This window comes from Octopus bimaculoides, chromosome 23, assembly GCF_046866305.1.
Source record: "Octopus bimaculoides isolate indiv1 chromosome 23, ASM4686630v1, whole genome shotgun sequence".
Classification (NCBI taxonomy): Eukaryota; Metazoa; Mollusca; class Cephalopoda; order Octopoda; family Octopodidae; genus Octopus; species Octopus bimaculoides.
The window spans coordinates 34,394,878-34,415,351 of NC_142950.1; the positions used below are offsets into that span (position 1 = coordinate 34,394,878).

General features: G+C 38.4%; 2 protein-coding genes across 2 annotated transcripts; one reads left to right on the forward strand and one right to left on the reverse strand.

Moving 5' to 3' along the window:
• Positions 1 to 199: 199 nt before the first annotated feature.
• LOC128250596 (uncharacterized) lies at positions 200 to 3,232 on the forward strand. Its single transcript, XM_089340523.1, has 2 exons — positions 200 to 1,737; positions 2,974 to 3,232. Exon 1 carries the CDS (start codon positions 453 to 455, stop codon positions 1,722 to 1,724), a length of 1,272 nt encoding a protein of 423 aa, XP_089196649.1. The 5' UTR covers positions 200 to 452; the 3' UTR covers positions 1,725 to 1,737; positions 2,974 to 3,232.
• Positions 3,233 to 3,912: 680 nt separating this feature from the next.
• Positions 3,913 to 18,919, reverse strand: LOC106875488 (bone morphogenetic protein 7). Its single transcript, XM_089340522.1, has 7 exons — positions 18,802 to 18,919; positions 15,907 to 16,363; positions 12,115 to 12,298; positions 6,956 to 7,107; positions 6,306 to 6,500; positions 5,230 to 5,297; positions 3,913 to 4,840 (listed from the first exon to the last, which is right to left on the reverse strand). Exons 2-7 carry the CDS (start codon positions 16,328 to 16,330, stop codon positions 4,580 to 4,582), a joined length of 1,284 nt encoding a protein of 427 aa, XP_089196648.1. The 5' UTR covers positions 16,331 to 16,363; positions 18,802 to 18,919; the 3' UTR covers positions 3,913 to 4,579.
• Positions 18,920 to 20,474: the final 1,555 nt, after the last annotated feature.

Below are 20,474 nucleotides of genomic sequence, written 5' to 3' on the forward strand. Positions count from 1 at the left end.
GAGCTTTTCCGTCGTAACTCAATAGAGAGTGCGCTAAATGTAAAAAAAAACCTCTTTCCATCAGGAAGGGTACATTTACAGAATTTATTTTAATAACATGAACTGTCTGTATAAAGAATCAAATGAAAAAGAGTGGAAAGTTTTGTAAATAGGGGCAGGGTAAGGTTGAATATTTAAGAGAATTTGCAGCGTGTGAGATGTTTGTAAGCAATTCCAGAACAACAAAAGCCGTTACTTTCACTGCAAAATTTAAATTTCGTTTGTGTCTAAATATTTTCGTTCTTTGAGACAGCAAAACCCTGATGATTCCGACAATCTCATGGTCTACATCGGTTAAGAATTAAATTGGAAACAAAATACTGAAGTGTTACCTCCCTTGCAGTTGCTAAGAAACTATCTTACTGATGCTACCACCAGGTGGCGTTAGTTACTAACAACAAAAATATTTGAAAATGGATTCGTTTGAATTTTCAGAAGAAGAAATAAGAAACGAACTTGCGCGGTTTGGGATTAAGGATATCGACCAGAGTACTTTACGTGAATTTCGAGAAGACCTTCTAAATTTGATGAAAGAAAGTAGTTACAATTCTCTTCAGAATGTTGATAAATCCACTACAATTTCCCCTTCTTCCAGCAACTCACCTGTCACTTGTCCAAACTTGTCTCCGTCGTCTCCTCCGGAACCCTTTTCTATAACTTCTCCAACGTTCACATCACCAGCTGCCAAGAACGTTGAAGATGCTAAGTCATGTCTAACTCACACAGGTAATTATTGTTCTGTTAATTCCATGGACCCGTCGTCTGTTACCGTTTCTCACAATCGGCCCCAGAATACAGCTGAAAGTTCCGAACACGTTGCTTATAGAAGCTCTCAGTTGTTCAACAGTGCCAATAAGGTAGATGGTCACTCGGAAATGACACTTAGCCATCAATACACACACACTCAACAGCCACTGACTAATCGATCGGAAACGGAACATGAAAAACAGGAGAATCTCCTTCGAACTTTCACCAGAAAAAACATTCCGCAGGTAAATAGTTTTGATAATCCCAAGAACAAAGAAAACGCTTGGTCTCGTCATATCGCACCTTCGTCATCTTCCTCCTCCCTCTCATCACAAGAATCGGTCCCCAAACCATCACAAATCGCTTCCATCGACACCGAAAAACCTCCACTGCTAAACACTTATGTTACCAAGAGGAAGGTCTCCCGCAAAGGCCCCGATGGTAAACGTTATATCGACGAAAGTGAATCTGTGTGTAGTACCAGTACCACAAGTAGTATCTGTGGCAGTTGCTGTAGCAGTATCGTTGACCCTGCTGAGTACCAGAATCGTCTGAGAGAGATAACAAACAGAGACGGCTATTTCTATCCGAGATCCCTAAGTTCCTGTGATAGCCGGCCCAAGTCCACGATTATAGTTACTCCAACACCGCCGAGGTTGAAGAAAAACAGAAAGACAGACCCCGTGAGCAGGTTCCGTGAATTTCAGAACTACTGGAACTTGCACAAGCCTCCCGGTGAAAATAATCACAACGCCCTTCGGTGGAGCATTAAAGAGAAAATTGCCAAACACGATGTCATTGGAAGCCGTCCACGGAAAACTTTCGTGCCCAATAATTATGTGATACCCTCACAAAACCCGAGACATTCTCTTCGATGGCAGATACGGACTGATCTTGCCTATGGTGTCATGCCAACCGTCGCCAGTTACGACTACTGAGGACGTTCTCTGTGTGTGTAGTTTTGCTTTTAATCAGTTCATTATTTTGTATGATTAGTTGTACAAATTAAGTTGTTGTATATATGCTGATGTATGTATAAGTTAACTTATATATGTTGATGTATGTACAAATCTTGTAAATGTCTCTAGATGTAGAAATATCTTCACTAGAATGAACATACCTCTTCTCGCTCTTATTTCAACCTGGTATTTATTGTTCTATATTTATCAAATGAAATTATGCGTTAGCATACTGCAACACAACACCATTTTAAACTGACACGCACAAATGTGTATATGTCTCTCTCTATGTATATATACACACATTCTTTTGTTCTTTTACTTGTTTCAGTCATCTGACCGCGGCCTTGCTGGGGCATCGCCTTGAAGGGTTGTAGTTGAACAAATCGACCCCAGGACTATTGGTCTTCTTTACTGAACCACTAAGTTACGGGGACGTAAATACACCAACACTGGTTGTCAAGTAGTGATGGGAGGACAAACACAGACACACATATATATTTACAAAGAGCCTTTTTCAATTTCTGTCTACCAAATCCATTCATGAGGCTTTGGTTGGCCTGAGACTGTAGTAGAAGACACTTGCCCAAGGTACCACGCAATGGGATTGAACCCAGACCCATGTGGTTGGGAAGCGCCTATTCACATACATACATGGCAGACTTCAACAGTTTCAGTCTACCAGATTCTACTCACAAAGCATCGGCCAACATGAGGTTATTGTAATCAACACATGCCTCAAGTACCATGCAGTGGGATTGAATCTGTCGTGAACGAAGAACGAAGAAGAATTACATGCGCAATCAGTATATATGTGCAAGCAAACTTGTTGGGTACTCATCCAAGCCTGCACTCATGTATATATTTCTTCATATATATAAACTTTTACTTTCTATCTCATTGGCAGAATCGTTAGCACACCAGGCGAAATGCTTAGTGGTATTTTGTCTGTCGCTATGTTCTGAGTTCAAATTCCGCTGAGGTCGACTTTGCCTTTCATCCTTTTGGGGTCTATCTAATCAACTAGCCCCCTCCTCCAAAATTTCAGGCCTTGTACTGAGAGTAGAAAAGATATATATATATATATATGTATATGTGTATATATATATATATATATGTATATATAAAGTTGTTTGTATGCTGTAAATATGCATATATATATATATAAACATCTATCTATAGTCTGAATAATATATAGTCTATTGACTAATTTTTTTCTTCTCACTAGACCACTGGTAGCAAATAGAATTTCTAAAATTATTTGCTACCCTGAGATATATATATATATGTATGTATGTAGTAACAGAAAAATGAGAAAAAATAAGCTTGCTGTTTCCATCCGGAGAACATATTTTAGTAACACTTGGATACCAGTTATAAAAGACATCTAATGACCTGAACACTTCCTTGAGAATGGCTTAACTACTCTACTCTTTTCTTATTTATACTCTTGATTGACTTGGTTTAATAAATTATTGTTGATTGTGGGCTTGTTTAATTTTTGCTTTTCATTTGATTACTAATTTCTTGTCAATCGCAGTGCCAGTCAAATTGATGGCTGTCCCACACCAAGATTCAGTTTCTGTCTACCAAATCCACTCGCAAGGCTTTGGTCAGCCTGAGGCTGTAATCGAGGACACTTGCTCAAAATCCCTACACAGTGGGACTGAACCCATCAAAAAATACCTTAGGAATGAGAACCCAGGTTCGAAATTTCCCTGAAGAAGGCTGGAGGGTATATCAACCGAAACGTTGTGTTAACAACAAACAAGATGAGGACAAATATCCGTCAAATGTAAATAATATGTAGTAGGATGTTTGCTTCCCAACCACATGCTAATATCTGTCAAATGTAAATAATATAAATAATGTACATAATTCCTCATCTCTTAAATATAGAACTGTATTCCTACTACACAGCCACATTGTGTAGTTTTCCTAGAATTTCCACAACCTGTCTAGAAAGACCAGGTGATCAAAAATTCATCTATCGTGTATGGGATTATCTTTACCTAATACTTGAATATTGGAGGCTGATTTAATCAGCCATGTCTGTCCTTCATGTCTAAGGTCTTCTGTTTGTTAAAGATTTTAATATCACAAATTTTGTTAGCAATTAAGCAATTAAGATGATGCAGAAATAAAAACAAAGGCAAAAACAGAGAGGTTGAGGTGGTGAAGTGGCAGGGAAGGTAATTAATTATTTAATTATTTACAAATAAAAAAAGGTTTGTTTTTCTTATTTTGAGGCAGACTTGTTTTTGTTTTTGATGTTCTTTACAGCAGCTAAACCCTGTTTCTGTGACCAGAAGATGTGAGTCCATATGGTATGTGTATACTTGTGTGTATGAAGGTGTGAGAGTGTATATGTGTAGTGTGAATGTGTGTGCGGTATGTGTATAGTTTATTTTTTTGCATTTTATTGTTTTCAGCAGTATTCTTGAGGACCTTACCAACTGTAACAATGAATTGAAGGACGCATACAGATATATATACATGCATACATACACTCACACACAGACAGCCATACACACACACACAGCCATACACATTCATTCATCATATGTCCATAGAGACTGTACATAAAAAAATACTAAATCCTGATACCTGCAAATGTGCAACATTTGTTGCACACTCAAATTGAAAACACAAAAGAAAAAGAAAAAGCAGGACAGTGGCATTGCAAGTGCACTCAGCCGTCCCATGCACACATGCATCAATGTCTTTCGGCTAGCAGGAGTCCAATGAATGTGTGTGTGTGTCTGTATGTGTGTGTGTGTGTGTGTGTGTGTGTGCAATACAGTGTTACAAGACGTAGAGGTATGGGGTGAACACTAGTGACAGCCACAAGCCTTCACCTTCATACTTCGATATTTCTTGAGAATGACATTGGAATTATCATCAAAGTAGAGCACAGAGATGGCACTCAGTTTGGTAGGGGAACAGCATGGCTTAGGCATTGTCTGAGATTTCACTGTGTGAAGCAACAGTTGTACAATGGCATGATTTGTGGCGTTCATATTCAGACCGAGTGGAAATATGCAGTCGCCGTCGCAGTAGAATGCAGAGTAACCCTCAGGTGCAATGATCCAACTCTGTGGGGGGGAAAAAAAGGAGAAAATAAAGAAAAAGGCAAATGAAGATATAATTATGTCTTTTAATTGATTCCTTACATAGGAAAGGGGCCAGAAATTTGTGACACACACAAATACACACATGCAGATTCATGTACACTCAGATATACACATGGATACATAAATGCACACAGATACATATGCAGACACAAATAGAGACATGCATAGATGCACACACACAAATACATAGATACACGCATATAGATATATACATGTACAAACACAGATACATACATACACCATACACACACACACACACACAGTTACGCACATGTACACATGATGGACTCCTTCAGTTACTGTCGACCACTTTCACTCACCAAAAATGCAGAGAGAAACAAAAGCCTTACCTGCCAACCTAAAGCTTCAAAGTCAACATACATTGTATTTCTTTGGCAGACTGGTCGTACATAACGTCCTAGAAGAAGAGAACAGAGAGAGAGTGAAACATGTAGAACAAAACATTAATATTCTTTGCTACTCTAAGCACAAGGCCTGAAATTTTGGGGGAGGGGTGTCAGTCGATCAAATTGACCCCAGTATGCAACTGGTACGAAAGGCAAAGTCGACCTCAGGAGAGGGGAAGGCGTTGAACTAGCAGAATCATTACTGTGCTGAGCAAAATACTTAGAGGCATGAGTGTATTTGAAATGGAATAATTTAAGAAGAGAGTGGAGTGAACAGTGTGATTGCAGAATCCCAAAAGCACAAGTTCTGCTGGGGCTGGACATCCTACGAGATTTACAGACAACAGGTGGACCTGCACAATTGCTGAATGGTAACCAAGAGATCAGAAAAGGCCACTTTGAAGGCCTCCATGATGGTCATTTGAAAGGCCGACTGAATGGGCAACAGTAGTTATGTAATCCCTGTTGTGTGTGTGTATACACTTAAACCAAACATTACATGAAATGCAGAGCTAGCTCCTTTAGTTTCATATTTAAGACAAAAATTGCCCATTACCCAATGAGATTAAATCTGTGATATTTGAGGTGCCTCTAAATTACATATTCTTTTCTACTCTAGGCACAAGGCCTGAAATATTTTTGGGGAGGTGGCCAATCGATTAGATTGACCCCAGTACACAACTGGTACTTAATTTATTGACCCCAAAAGGATGAAAGTCAACCCCGGCAGAATTTGAACTCAGAATATAAAGACGGATGAAATACCGCTAAGCATTTTGCCCGGTGTGCAAATGTTTCTGCCAGCTCACATTAGTATTATTATTATTATTATCATTATTACTATTATCATTATATATTGCAATCAATCTTTGAATGAAATCTTTAGTACATAATGATTAATAGTGACTGCAGAATATTTTAAATTTCAGTGTAGTACATGTTATCATTGGGCCACTATATGACTTTTGTGACATGATTGTAACCGCAAAGTAGAACAGCAAAAGAAAATGATGACTAACGTGTCCGTCTCCACGTTGACTGAGAATCATCCCGACGTGAGACTGCTGTACGAGTATCCATTTGCCGGCGTGCAGAACGTGTTCGTCGTACATGAAGCTGTCGACTCATCTTGAAAAAGCAGACCAAAAACGCCTGTTTATCAGGGTCTCCTCTATGTCCTACGATACCGATATGGTTGGGTCTTAATTCCTGACCTACAACAGTGGAAAGAAAAGAAAAGAAAGTAAATATGGGTCAATAAATGGAACAGTAAATCAGAATGGGAAATAAAGGGTAAGAGAAAAAGACTAAAACATGAGCAGTTAAGGACTTTTAAAGCTCAACACTTTAGCATTTAAACTGGCCATATCCGGCCCAAATATTCTGTTGTGTGTGTCTGTGTATTTGTTTGTTTCCCACTCACCCATCACTTGACAACTGGTGTTAATTTGTTTTTGTTTATGACCCTGTGACTTGGTGGTTCAACAAAAAGAGAATGATAGAGTAAGTACCAGACTTAAAAAATCATAAGTACTGGGGTTGATTCGCTTGGCTAAAACCCTTCAAGGTGGTGCCCCACCTGAGCTGCAGTTGAAAGACTGAAACATATAAAAAAATAAAAAGATGATTAAATAAAAGAACCAAAAAAAAAAATGTATGAAAATCCCACCTGTGCTCATGTCAGTGATTCTGAGGTAAAGACCCATATTGGAAGCTGGCATGATGGTCCAAGAGTCGGCAGCATTGGTAACATTCATTAAGATCCAACCTTCAAAGTCAGAAGACACCAAATGATTGGTTTCAGGAACCAAAATCTTGTCTCTGAAACAAAAGAAAAAATTCTTTATTAAAACACAAATGGTTGGAAGCAACATTTTAAAGGAAGAACAAACGAGAAGCTGTGATGTACATGCCTTTCTTCTTCCAATGAACAGTATTAGTAACATGAGAGAACTAATATAAGCTAGTCAGGTAACTTTGTAATTAGTCAACCAGTGAAGTACCCCCCACAATGAACTCAACCCTTTTACTTTAACATTGTAGGGGCGGGGTTTTGATTTCCCAATCTCAAGATGGTAAAAAAAGTTCCCAACTCAAGGGTGTTTAGTAGCTCTGGCTGGATATGTGGTTCTGAATTATACAAAAGCCAAAAGACAGAGACAGGTGAGGGAACAATAGACAGGTGGATCTGTTTGATGCTCAGCAAAAATGCAAGAAGTCTTTGATGTTTCAAGCCTACACTTTTCTGGATATCTCTACTGATGAAATCCTGAAGTTCAGCCTAAACTAACAGGCTGACTGGCACACATACATACACATGCATGCACACACACACACACAAGAGATACACCAGCAACAAACCACAAATATACAGACACTATGAAAGGAGCACTAAAATATACACATACCAACACATGGACACTATCAAAAGGGCACCAACCACACACAGACAAACATTATTAACCCTTTTGTTACCAATCTGACTGAAACCACCTCTGGCTCTGTAGTACAAATGTCTTGTTTTCACAAGTTCTAAATTAAAATCTTCCACCAAACCTTAGTCACAATTTATGTTCCTAACACTAGCCTAATGATAACGAAGTTATTTTACTAAATTCTTTGTTATATTCAAAATTAATTGAAAGAAACATAGAGCATCTCAAAATAAATATGGTAATGAAAGAGTTAAAGGAGAACCAACATATGCACTCACACACTGTTATCATACAGACCTATCACATTATCCCAAATGCACACAGCCACACACACATACTAATACCCCCCCCCCCATCAGATGATAAGGCTCCACTGCACCCATCCCATTCCTTGTCTTCTAAGGAATCACAGAAGCCACAGACCATGATATAGAAACTCTTTCAGCCTCTCTCTTTCACACAGTTACACACAAACATAAACATATGTAGCTGCACACCCACACAGATACACAAAGCTACACACACATACATACAGCCCCCACACACATACAAACAAAACTACACACTCACACAGACACACAAAGCTACATACACACACACTATGTTTTCCAATTATAATTTCAGACATGTCTTATTAATTAACACAGACATACTTTTACAGATGGAACTACAACAGCATGAAGTGCTGTCGCCAACACCACTGTATACACTAACTTATAAAAACAATATCCAAGTTACTCCTGGAATGTACCAAACTTCCCAAGACACACCATTCTACAAGACTCAGTGGAAAATGAGAAAAGAAGAGCGAGGGTGAGACAGAGGATGGGTGGCAGTTGTCTGTCTTCCAAAGCCATATTTCTAATATTCTGTCTATACGTTTTGGTTGTTGGAAAATAATTATGAATTTGAGGAGGTTTGATAAAATAACATTATTATTATTACCCTTGGTGTTCAGGGAGATCTTCGACAGTGGGGTTCTTTGATTATCCCTAGAAGTCATTTTGTATCAGGAGAACTACATCTCTATCTTTACCCCACTTCTTTTTTGTTAACCTTTGTATAATGGGTGTATTTCCCTTCCTTTTCATTGTATACCGGGTATACTTACTCTTTTTTATTTGCTTATTTATTTATTTTATCATTTCATTATAAGTAAACCCCAACACTTAGGAGTAAAGATTATTTGCCAACATAACATGACAGTCCTGGTTTAGGATGAATGTTGCTGTAATTTAGCCCCAGGAGACATCGTCTCCAGCTGGCTATACAACAGGATCTGTGTCCTTATATTTTCAAACAAGGGAATCTAGCACCCCCACTCAGCTCAAAACAATATCTGTGTATAGTGATTTCCGGGTGCTAGATTCCCTTGTTCGAAAATATAAGGACACAGATCCTGTTGTATAGCCAGCTGGAGATGATGTCTGCTGGGGCTAAATTACAGCAGCATTTGTCCTAAACCAGGACTGCCATGTTATGTTGGCAAATAATCTTTACTCCAAAGTACTGTTGCTGAATATCTCTTGTTGTGAGATCTAAAAATATTAATTTCCCCCACACTTTGTTCTGTATTGTCCCCCTCCCCCTCCGTCCTGGTGGCAAATAAATGAAGTCATTATTATTATTATTATCATTGGTTTCAAATCTTGGCACCAGGCCAGCAATTTTAGGGGAGGGGATGAGTGAATTACATTAACCTCAGAGTTTAACAGGTACTTATTTTATCGACCCTGAAAGGATGAAAGGCAAAGTCGACCTCAGCGGAATTTGAACTCAGAATCTGAAACCAATATCAAAAATTTTAAGGCAGTGAGCTAGCAGAATCAGTAGAGCATCGGATAGAATCTTTAGTGTTCTGTCTTTTTATGTTTAGAGTTCAAATTTTGCTAAGGCTTGATAAAATAAGTACAAGTCAAGCATTGGGGGTCAATGTATTCGACTAATCCCTCCTCTAAAAATTGCTGGCTTTGTGTCAAAATTAGAGAGAAATATTACAAATTTTAATCACATTAACATGTGTGAACGTGTATTTTAAAACGGTTTTCTTTTAAGTTAGCAATCAAAAACTTTGAAGTCATAAATAATTGGAGAGGATTTATTTCTGGTTACTGCAGGGAAGGAAGAGATATTTTTAGACACAAGAAAGGAAAACTTGCATGTTGTGGAGTCCATTCTTAATCCCAGCAATATTAAAAAGGAAATGGTACTAATTAAGAATTCAAAACTGCGTCATAAAATTATTAATAATAGTAAATTCAAATTATGATAAATGTAAACAAACAAACGAAGTTTGCTTTTAGAAGTGTTGAGATGTCTTAGAAAGTTAAAGAAGTGATTTTAAATTCTCAAACGGCCGCCTACACTTTTTTTCTGCAAAATAGGGGTAGTTTATCCTGTTCAGGCTATATTATTAGCATTATTCTGCGTTTGAGAATTTAAAATCACTTCTTTAACATTAATAATAATAATAATAATAATAATAATAATAATAATAATAATAATCATGATGATGTTGATAATAATAAGAATAATTTTTGTCACAAGGGCAGCTTGGGGGAGGTGGGGCAAGTCGATTACATTGACCCCAGTGTTCAATTGGTACTTAATTTATGGACTCACAAGGCTTTTGGTTGGCCTGAATCTATAATAGAAGACATTTGCCCCAAAGTGACATGTGGTGAAGAAATTACTAAAACAGAAAAAAACAGAAAGCCTGAAAATGCCAAGCAAAAAAAAAAGGGGGAAAAAAATTAAGAGCAAAAACAAAACCAAAGAAAAAAAAAACCTAAGTGGGTCATGGTCGGGGGGGGGGGGGCATGGGCTCAGGGAAGAGTTCAGAATCTTGAAAATGTTCATTGCTGACATCATGTGAAGTTAGTTAATGAATTGTGACAGATCAAAGAGTAAAAGATGGGTGCTGCAAGAAGAGGAGAGGGAAGAGAAGGAAGGGAGGGTATGTATGTGTGTATGTGTGTGTTTGTGTGTAGGTGTGTGAGTGTGTGTAGCCTGCTGGGGTTGGGTCTTTATGTAGGGGTGATCATGAGTGTGGAGTTGTAGAGGTTTATCTATATAAGTGTGCCTACATATGTGTGGAAGTGAGGTGATAACAGGAGGAAATGATGATGGGAGGAGAGAGAGAGAGAGAGAGAAAGAGAGAGAGAGCTGTCTTAATCTATGTATGACAGCTTCAAACAACCAAACTAAAAGTATATACAGACATATGTAAGGAAAATGGTGGTGGTGGTTGTGGTGGTGGCTCCAATAGAAATCAATTAAATCCACAAAAAGAGGCATAGAGGGGGGGGGGGGCAAAACTGGTGGGGGTGTGGTGGGGATGGTGGAGGATGTGAGAGAAGGAAACCAATGAAAAGTGCTGAGTATGCAAGTGTGTGCTTGTGTGTGTGTGTGTGTGTGTGTGTGTGTGTGACTGTCAAAGTTGCTGAATAAGAACAATTTGTTATCAACAAGTCTTGAATCAATAAATCAAATGTTGTTGTTATTCTTTAGCCCTGGGTTGATACTGGTTGAGCAAACCAATGATCATAGGCTTTCCAGCTGTGACCATCCTGTTTTAAGGTAAGATGGTCACAACTGGAATGCCTATGAAGGAGTTTCTCTGTGGTTTCTAGATCTGCCAAAAACAGCAACCAAATTTCTTGACACCTATATGAACAACATTAGCATCTTCCCAACCTTTCAAGTTATCACCAACCTCTCATGATTCTAGCATCAACAAGTGGAGATATCCAATGGGTTTATTTCCTCCATTTTCTCCCCACACTTCTGCAGGTATTTTGTCCCCTCCTGGGACCTTTCTACCTGTGACTTGCATGGTTGCAATCAATATACTTTCTCCACATTTGATGGCTCATTCTTCGATACATCAACCGTGTGGTATATCGCATTTTCCAAAGTTTACCAATTGATGTGTCTTGGTTCACTGATTAATTGCTGGAAGGGATCTGCGAAACAGTTTGGTACTTGTCCCCTATTCTCAAAACATTGTTGATTCACCAGCTGAGCCACAACCCTCTTATGTACAACCTACAGTGCAACACAGAAGCTACACACATGACTGAAATTAGCAACTTGATCTCTTTGTTTTCTCACCTTCTTTCATCTTTTATCTGTTGCCTGTTTTGGTCATTAGGCAGTGGCCATGCTGGGATACCACCATAAAGAATTAGTAGGAAAAGTCATATTTTTCACACCACATTGTGAAAGTCTTGACACCACCCACTACTATTTGTAGGGGGTGGTATCAAATTTTAATGACCTTCCCTCCTGATGTAAGTTAGAGGATTGCCTCCACACGAGTGAGTGTATATAAAAGTTGTGACACGAATCCAGTTCAAGTGATGATGGGTGTAGAACCGATGTCAATACTTACTGTTCATCAACTCCCTGTTGGATGGTAAACACCTCAATACGATAAGTTGTATGGCGACCACGTCTGTCCTTGCTTTTATACAACCTCAGTTCGGCCCCTGTCACTGTCTCTTGTGGGGACACTTCTCCAAAGTCAAAGAAGAAAGTTCGATCCCTTTCATGGCGAAGGAAATGGATTTTGTGCACTGCAAATAGTAATAACAACAATAAGAATGGTTTCAAATTTTGGCACAAAGTCAGTAATTTTGGTGGAAAGGGGATAGGGGACAGTCAATAACATTGACCCCAGTGCTCAACTGGTACTTATTTTATTGACCCTGAAAAAAATAAAAAGCAAAGTTGATCTTGGCAGGATTTGAACTGAGAACATACCAAACCAGAAGAAATGCTGTGTCTTCCACAATAGCCTGAAGCTGACCAAAGCTTTGCGACACAGGATTTGATAGAAGCAAACAGAAGGAAGCTTCCTTGTATACAAACACACACACTAATGCCTGCTTTTATGTTCAGTTATAATAAAAAAAAAAATTAACATTAATCTGATGGGTTATTCTATACTTTTGTTGAGTACAAATTTATTATTTTTAAACAACAATATTACTGACAGTGACTTTGAAGTTTTGTGTTACTTAAACAATTGTTAGACTACCTATATAAATATATATATATATATATATATATATATATATATATATATATATATACAAAATGGCTGATAGTTAGCAAGGTGAGACACACATAAGAAAGAAGAAAGCAAAGGACCACTGATGAGGTCACAGAAGTGTGATGAAAGAACTCTGGCCGAAATAGGATTAATGTAATATAATGTAATATAAAGCTGAAGCAAATTAACACCAAATATACAGTGCGTGTGTTTTTATTGGCTAAACTGGCAATATGACCATCCCCAAGTACAACAACATATATATATATATATATATATATATATATATATATATATATATATATATATATATATATATATATATATATATATATATATATATATATATATATACCCACTACACTACACACAAGGCCAGGAATTTCATTGGAAGAGCAAGTCAATTACATTGACACCAGGGCTCAACTGGTACTTATTCTTTTGATCTCTTATGGATGAATGGCAAAGTTGAACTTGGCAGAATTTGAGCTGAAAATGTCTAAAGTCAAAACAAAATAGCACTAAACATTTTTTCTAGTGCAGTAACGATCCAGCCAGCTGATTGCCATATAGTGAGTAACTATAGAGAAACTTCTTTATTGGCTGGTATGGATCTTCTTTTAAAAAGAGGCTGGATGGAGTTTGGTGAGAGAGAGTTTTGTTGTTATATTATTAGGTAAGTCACTTGATAAACAAATGAGTTTTTGTGTGTGAGTGTGTGGGGTTATGAAAACATACAAAAGAGAAATAAAAAAATGACAAAAACATCCAAGAGGGTAAGATTTTGGTGAGGGAGATTTGCAAATTACAGTGAGTAAATTGTGGAACTGTTTAATAACATATGTAATTAATAAAAAAAATTAATTATAACGACATTTGGCAGTAAGTTACACCAAACACTGCTTCTAACAGTCATGACTTAGTGATACATGATCACACACACACACGTGCTTATGCATGTGCACAGATACACATGTGCGCACAGATACACATGTGCGCACACACACACAAAGAGTGCGTGTGAAACTTCCTTACAAACTGGCAATATAAATTGGTGTTTATATTTAAAGAGTTATAGATCACAGATGTTGAGGCAGTTTTTTGGGGCCTTGACTCTTTCTGTTCTATGTCAACTCCTTTTTATTTTGTTTACCGTCATCATCATCATCATCATCATCATCATCATTATTTAGCAATTGCTTTCCACGCTGGCATGGGTTAGATGTTTCCTCTAAACATAGAGGAGACAAACAAGGACAGGCAAAGGGATTAAGTCGATTACATCGACCCCAGTGCGTAACTGGTACTTTATTTATCGACCCCGAAAGGATGAATGGCAAAGTCGACTTCGGCGGGATTTGAACTCAGAATGTAACGGCAGACGAAATACCGCTAAGCATTTCGCCCGGCGTGCTAACGTTTCTGCCAGCTAGCCGCCTTGAAACTTTTTGAAACTATTTTCTGTTGAGGTCTGTCAAGTTTATAGAGGCAATGTGACTTGCACAAAGTAACAATTCTATTTTTTGGTAGATTTTACTGGAATAACGACCATGAAATTTAATTTCACAGTCAAAGAGTTAACTAATATGTCCTCTCTCTTTTAATCCTTTTGTTGCCATATTTCTGTTAAAATATGCAACTTTAGTTTAATTTAATTATGAAAAGAATGAAGAATTTAAGAAAACAACTTTGACACAAATTAACCTGGTGCTTGGAACATAGATAAACATGAAGTTTTGATGGAAGGTTTTAACTTATATCACATTCAAACAGGAAATTTTGTATCATGGAACCAGAGGCAGTTTCAGACAGAGTTGGTATCAGGGAGGTTAAGACGACAGAGAGTGACTGGAGGGAAATTTGGCAGTGGCTACATAGAAGTTCTCACTTTGTCTGACAACACATGGCCTCTTTCTCTTGCTCTTGTCTTTGTACATCTGTATGTGGCACCCAACCAACCAACCAACCAATATTTATGTTGGCTGTCTGCCTGCTTGATGGCGAATTAACCAAATTTACAGGATATAATTCCTCTACTTAGAGGTAATCTGAGAGAGAGGATATCCTCTACTGATGTTATATACGCAGTATAGGAGCATGTGTGTATGTGTATGTGTGTGTATATATATATATATATATATATATATATATATATATATATACACACACACACACACATATATATATTTATATATATATATCTACTGCAATGCTGTCCTATGTATATATATATATATATATATATATATATATATATATATATACGTGCCTCTGTGCGTGTGTGTACCACATTCCAACAAGTCAGTGACTGGTTCATTGCACTTTTGACAGCAATAGTAACAAGGGAATGCCTGTAACTAATGGCAGTGTCTGTAACTAAGAACGAAGCCCAATTTAAGCTCGGAACATAAAGATGAATGAAATGCCGCCAAGCATTTTGCTCAGCATGCTAATGATTCCGTCAGATCGCTGCCTTGAATAATAACAATAATGGTTTCAAATTTTGCCACAAGGGCAGTAATTTGGTGGGAGGGGAAGAGTTGATTACATTGACCCCCCCCCCCCCCCAGTATTCAACTGGTACTTGTTTTACTGACCCCAAAAAGACAAAAGGCCAAATCGACCTTGGCGGAATTTGAACTCAGAACCTAGCAACGGGCAAAATACCACTAAGCATCTTGAATAATGATAATAATAATTTTATTCCGAAATATCATATCAGACAATGGATGATTAAATTACAACAGTTATTATAGTCCATTGTTTGTATTATAGTGTATTGTGTCATTCAAAATATTTTATTCTTTATTATTATTATTATTAATAATAATAACACCAGCACAGGCAAGGTTAGTTTTGGCATGGTTTTTACAGCTGGATGCCCTTCCAAATGCCAACCACCCTGCAGAGTGGACTGGGTGCTTTTTTATGTGGCAGCAGCACTGGCAGACTCACCAAGAAACTTGCAAGACAAGGAATATAACCACACATATATATCTATATAATAATAATAATAATAATAATAATAATAATAATAATAATAATAATAATAACAATAATAATGATAATAATGATAATAATAGTAATAATAATAATAATGATAATAATAATAATGAGTAAATTACTCACCATGGTTGACAAAACTCATGATAACATCAGAACTGTTGAGTTTAGGCATTTCATTTTCTAAAGTTCTGCTGAAGAAGTGGGGATGTTCATCCTCATCATCATCTTCAATGGATCCACTGGCCCCTGAACCATGCAGCTTATTGTACAGATCGATCATGAAGCGGGGAGCAGAAGTCTCCTTACCGGGAGCTCGCGGTTTCGGTTTGTGGTGTAATCCCATCAAGGTGAGTATTTCTTGTTGAAATTCCTTCTTCACACGATGTGGGATCCGGCTGACCATCACGGACTGTTCCAGGCCATTGTCGGTGTAGAAGCCCGTGTCATCCATTCGAGTGGTCCATACGCAAGGAGGGTGACACAGCAAATAAGCCAGCAATACCAGACATAACAAGTGACTGGTATAGGCAAAGATGTCGCCTGTCATCTTTTTCTTTTATGTCTTGAATTTGGAAGACACCTGAATAAATAAATGATATTCTAATTACTTCCCATTCTATTTACACAGAAACTGTGTGCGTGCACACACACACACACACACACAAAATACTACTAATAATAATAAAAATAATAATGATAATAATAATTGGCTTAGAGGTTAAGGTGTTGGATTCATGGTTGTAAGATTGTGGTTTTGATCCTTGGACTGGGCACTGTGATGTGTTCTTGAGCAAAACACTTCATTTCACATTTGCTTCAGGTTCATTCAGGTAGCAAAAATGGGCAATCCTGCAACAGACCTGTACCCTATCCAGTGGGGAATAAATACGCTACAGAATCCAGGAAGCCAGCCTTATGAGCCTATGGCTCAGTATGACGTTTGAGCCTTTATATATATATATATAAAGGATAGAAGGGTAAAGACCCCCTTCAGTCACGAATGACCAAGGGATTGTACCTAGAAAGTTGTCCCTCCGAGGCAAGTCCAGGCAAGGTTGTTTGTGAAAGACCAGCAGTTGCCCATGCATACCAGCCTCCCCCTGTCCGTGCCACTGATGTTGTCCAAGGGAAATGCAAGGCACCACTAATGTTGCAACTCATTTCTACAGATGAGTGAACTGGAGCAACATGAAATAAAATATCTGGCTAAAAACCCAATGCAGCCTGGTCCAGGAACTGAACTTACAACCTCAAGATTGTAATCCTGACACTCTAGCCACGATCCTTCCTTTACATACACACATACACAAACAGGTGTGGGTGGCCGTGTGGTAAGAAGTTTGCTTCCCAGCCACATGATTCCAGGTTCAGTCTCACTCTAGCACTGAACCAACCAAAGCCTTGTGAGAGGATTTGGTAGATGGGATCTGAAAGAAACCTGTTGTGTATGTGTGTGGACATCACTTCTCTCTGCAAAGGCCTGCTCACATGTCTAAATACATTTGATAAAGACACAAATGTAATACCAAGGTAACACGGCAGCTACTACGACAGGGTGGGCGATCCTCTTTACCCATATTCGAGTTTGAAACCCTTCACTGACACACTAGCGTAGCTGGGGTGGAGGCCGTAGGTGCGGTCCGCCCCGGGCAGCACTTTTGGGTCTGCTGTAGGCAATGTGTGTTGTTTGTGGGGCCCGGGGGGCGGCAAACGGAAGGGCCGCCACGGGTGACACACACTCTAGCTACTCTACTGCACTGACGAATTCGTTAACCCACCCCCACACGAAAGCAACAGGTTGAGCTTTGATTAACGCTAAAACAATTATTGAATATAAGTCCCATGATTATGAATTCGCGAAAGTAAAGAGCCATTATTTTTATTAGTAAAGATACGTCTCAGCAAGATCCTAACGTTTTTGTGATTCGGCCCTGTTACTAAATAAGTTTCTCCGCTTAATAGAAATAGCGGTAAATGTCCAAATTTACCAAAATAAATATAAACGATTTAATATACAATATATATATTAAAAAATATATTGTTTTTCGCCAAAAAGTTTTGAGTTAAATCGTACAACTAGAACAGTCTAGAAGTGAAGATCTTTGTGGGAGAATAACCAAAGTTCACAGAGTGGAATGAAAATAGATTTATCTTAAATTCCTTAACCAGCAGGATATATATGTGTATGCGCGTGTGTGCGGATCCTCGCCGTTCGCCGACAAATTACCTGCTCCTGAATTAATTCATAAGTGGCTGAGTATTCCACAGGCACGTGTACTCTTAATGTAATTCTCCTATTGAATTAGAGGTATTAATGTACCCGATGGAATTCTATAGTTTCTGTCCGTCCAATTTCACTCAGAGTATGAGTGAAGACAATAGAATCGAACCCGATATCTCGTGGTTGTGAAGCGAACTTCGTAACCATTGGGCCACACTGCGGCCTAAAGTTGCGTGTGTGTATGTCAAAATATATACAGAGAGAGAGAGAGAGAGAGAGAGAGAGAGAGAGAGAGAGAGAGAGTGTATTTATTTTTGTGTTTTATTCTTTAAAAAAGGTTTATTTCGAGAATTTCCCGGTTCAATGCTTTTTCTTTCCCAGTGAAGTGAAGTGCAACGAAGTTTCCAATCAAAAAGATCGTCGAAATTTCAATGAAGTTGGAAACAATGATGATAATAATAACAAACATGATGCGAATGATGACAATTATAAACCGATGACAGATATTGTTGTTTAGCTTCATAGCTTGGAATTAAAGACAGTCCAGCCGTGTCCATCGCGTCTTTTTAAAGACTACAACATCAGATATATCGTTGTTTTATTTAAAAAGCAATCGGGTTTCATTTGAGGGAGATCTGGCTACTATTTCAGATCGACGGACCACGAGGGTCAGTTCCCGTTGTTGTTGTTGTCGTTCTTGTGAATGAAAAAGACACACACTGCACACAAAGTGTTGCACAAAGACATTTAAAAGACAAACAAACGCATTAGTAAAGATGTAGAAACTTCATACAGACCTACACATACATAAAGTTGTTGTTGCTGTTGGAGCACTTGTTTATTGCAGCTGCACCTGTACCATCCACCAATGCGTCGTTATGTGATGCACCTTCGCACTTCTATATCAACAACTGAGCAGAACCAGCCTCGATTTCGACTCAGCTTTGATTGATTCACTTATTTATTATTATTATTATTATTTAGTTTGTTGATGTTGGTGGTGATAATAATAGAAGGTAACATAGTACAGAGAGGGATGTAGAGGAGGGAGGATGTGACATTCGCGATGCCGGGGGTAACAGTAGTAGTAGTAAGGAGAATAGGAGTAATAGTAGGAGAAGATGTGTTATTAGAGGTGTTTGACGGGTAGCTAGCTTTAAGAGGGGTAACCCTTGGTGACGGTAGTAACAGTAAGAGTAGGGGTTATAACGGGAGAAATACTTAATGTGATGGCGGTGGCGGTGGTCACGAAGAGGCTGTTCTGGAGTAGGAGTTAGTAGTCCTGAAATAAGGGGGTTGGTTGCAGAGCGGTGGAGTTGATAAAAGAGATAGGGGGGGGGGGGTGTTAATGATATGTAAGAATAATTGGCGGGAATATACGAATATTTTATAGCAAAATTTTGTTGTTTTTGGAGAGTCATTTCTCCAATAATAACGATAATGGTTTCAATTTTTGACACAGGGCCTGCAATTTTAGGGGAAAGGTAAGTCGATTACATTGGCTTCAGTACTCAACTGGTACTTTATTTTATCGACCCCCGAAAGGATGAAAGGCAAAATCGACCTCAGCGGAATTTGAACTCAAAACGCGAAGGCGGACGAAACACCGCTAAGCATTTTGTTCGGCGTGCTAAAGAATTCTGCCAGCTCACCGTCTTCGTAGAAGTTGTGGCGAAGGTAAAGAATACGCACACCCGGCTGTTAGGGTTAGGGTTAGGGTTACGCCGAATACGGGTGGTATGTGTATTCTTTACCTCTGTCGAAGTTGTACTCCGCTACCCTTTTCCCACTCGCGGTACTCTTATACGCTTTTCAAAATTTGACGGTACACCTGAACTAAAATTATAACTAAAAGCAATAGCGGACTGGGTCTAAAAAAATTGGTTGCCAGGAGACTAAGGGGGCTCATCCGCAACTACAAGGGGCCCCACCTGCAACTACAAGGGGGGGGGGGCACCTGCTACTACAATGCTAGCATTTAATTTTTTTTTTGTTAAAAGTATTCTTTTCAACTGTCTACAAACACAGCCAGGCTGAAATACCAGTGTGTTGCGGTATACCAGTTGTGGAGTACTGATATAGAGGGACGGGAACAAGTGGACAATCTCTCTTATTTTCTTTTACTTGTTTCAATCATTGGACTGCGCCCATGCTGGGGTACTGCCTCGGTGGATTTTACTCGAATGATTTAACACCTGTACATATTTTTTTTATGAAGTCTGGTATTTATTCAATCGCTCATTTTTTTTTGTCGAACTGGTGTTGGTTTGCTTACGAGGGTATAAACAAACCAACACCTCTTGTCAAATAGTGGCTGACACACACACTCACGAGTTTTTACCAAAATTATTTAAGATTTCTTAAAAGTTATTAACGATCTAAATTTTTTTTTTTTTGAAAACCAGCCGAAACGTGTTAACAACAAACAAAATGAGGACAAATATCCCTCAATTGTAAATAATGAACCAAC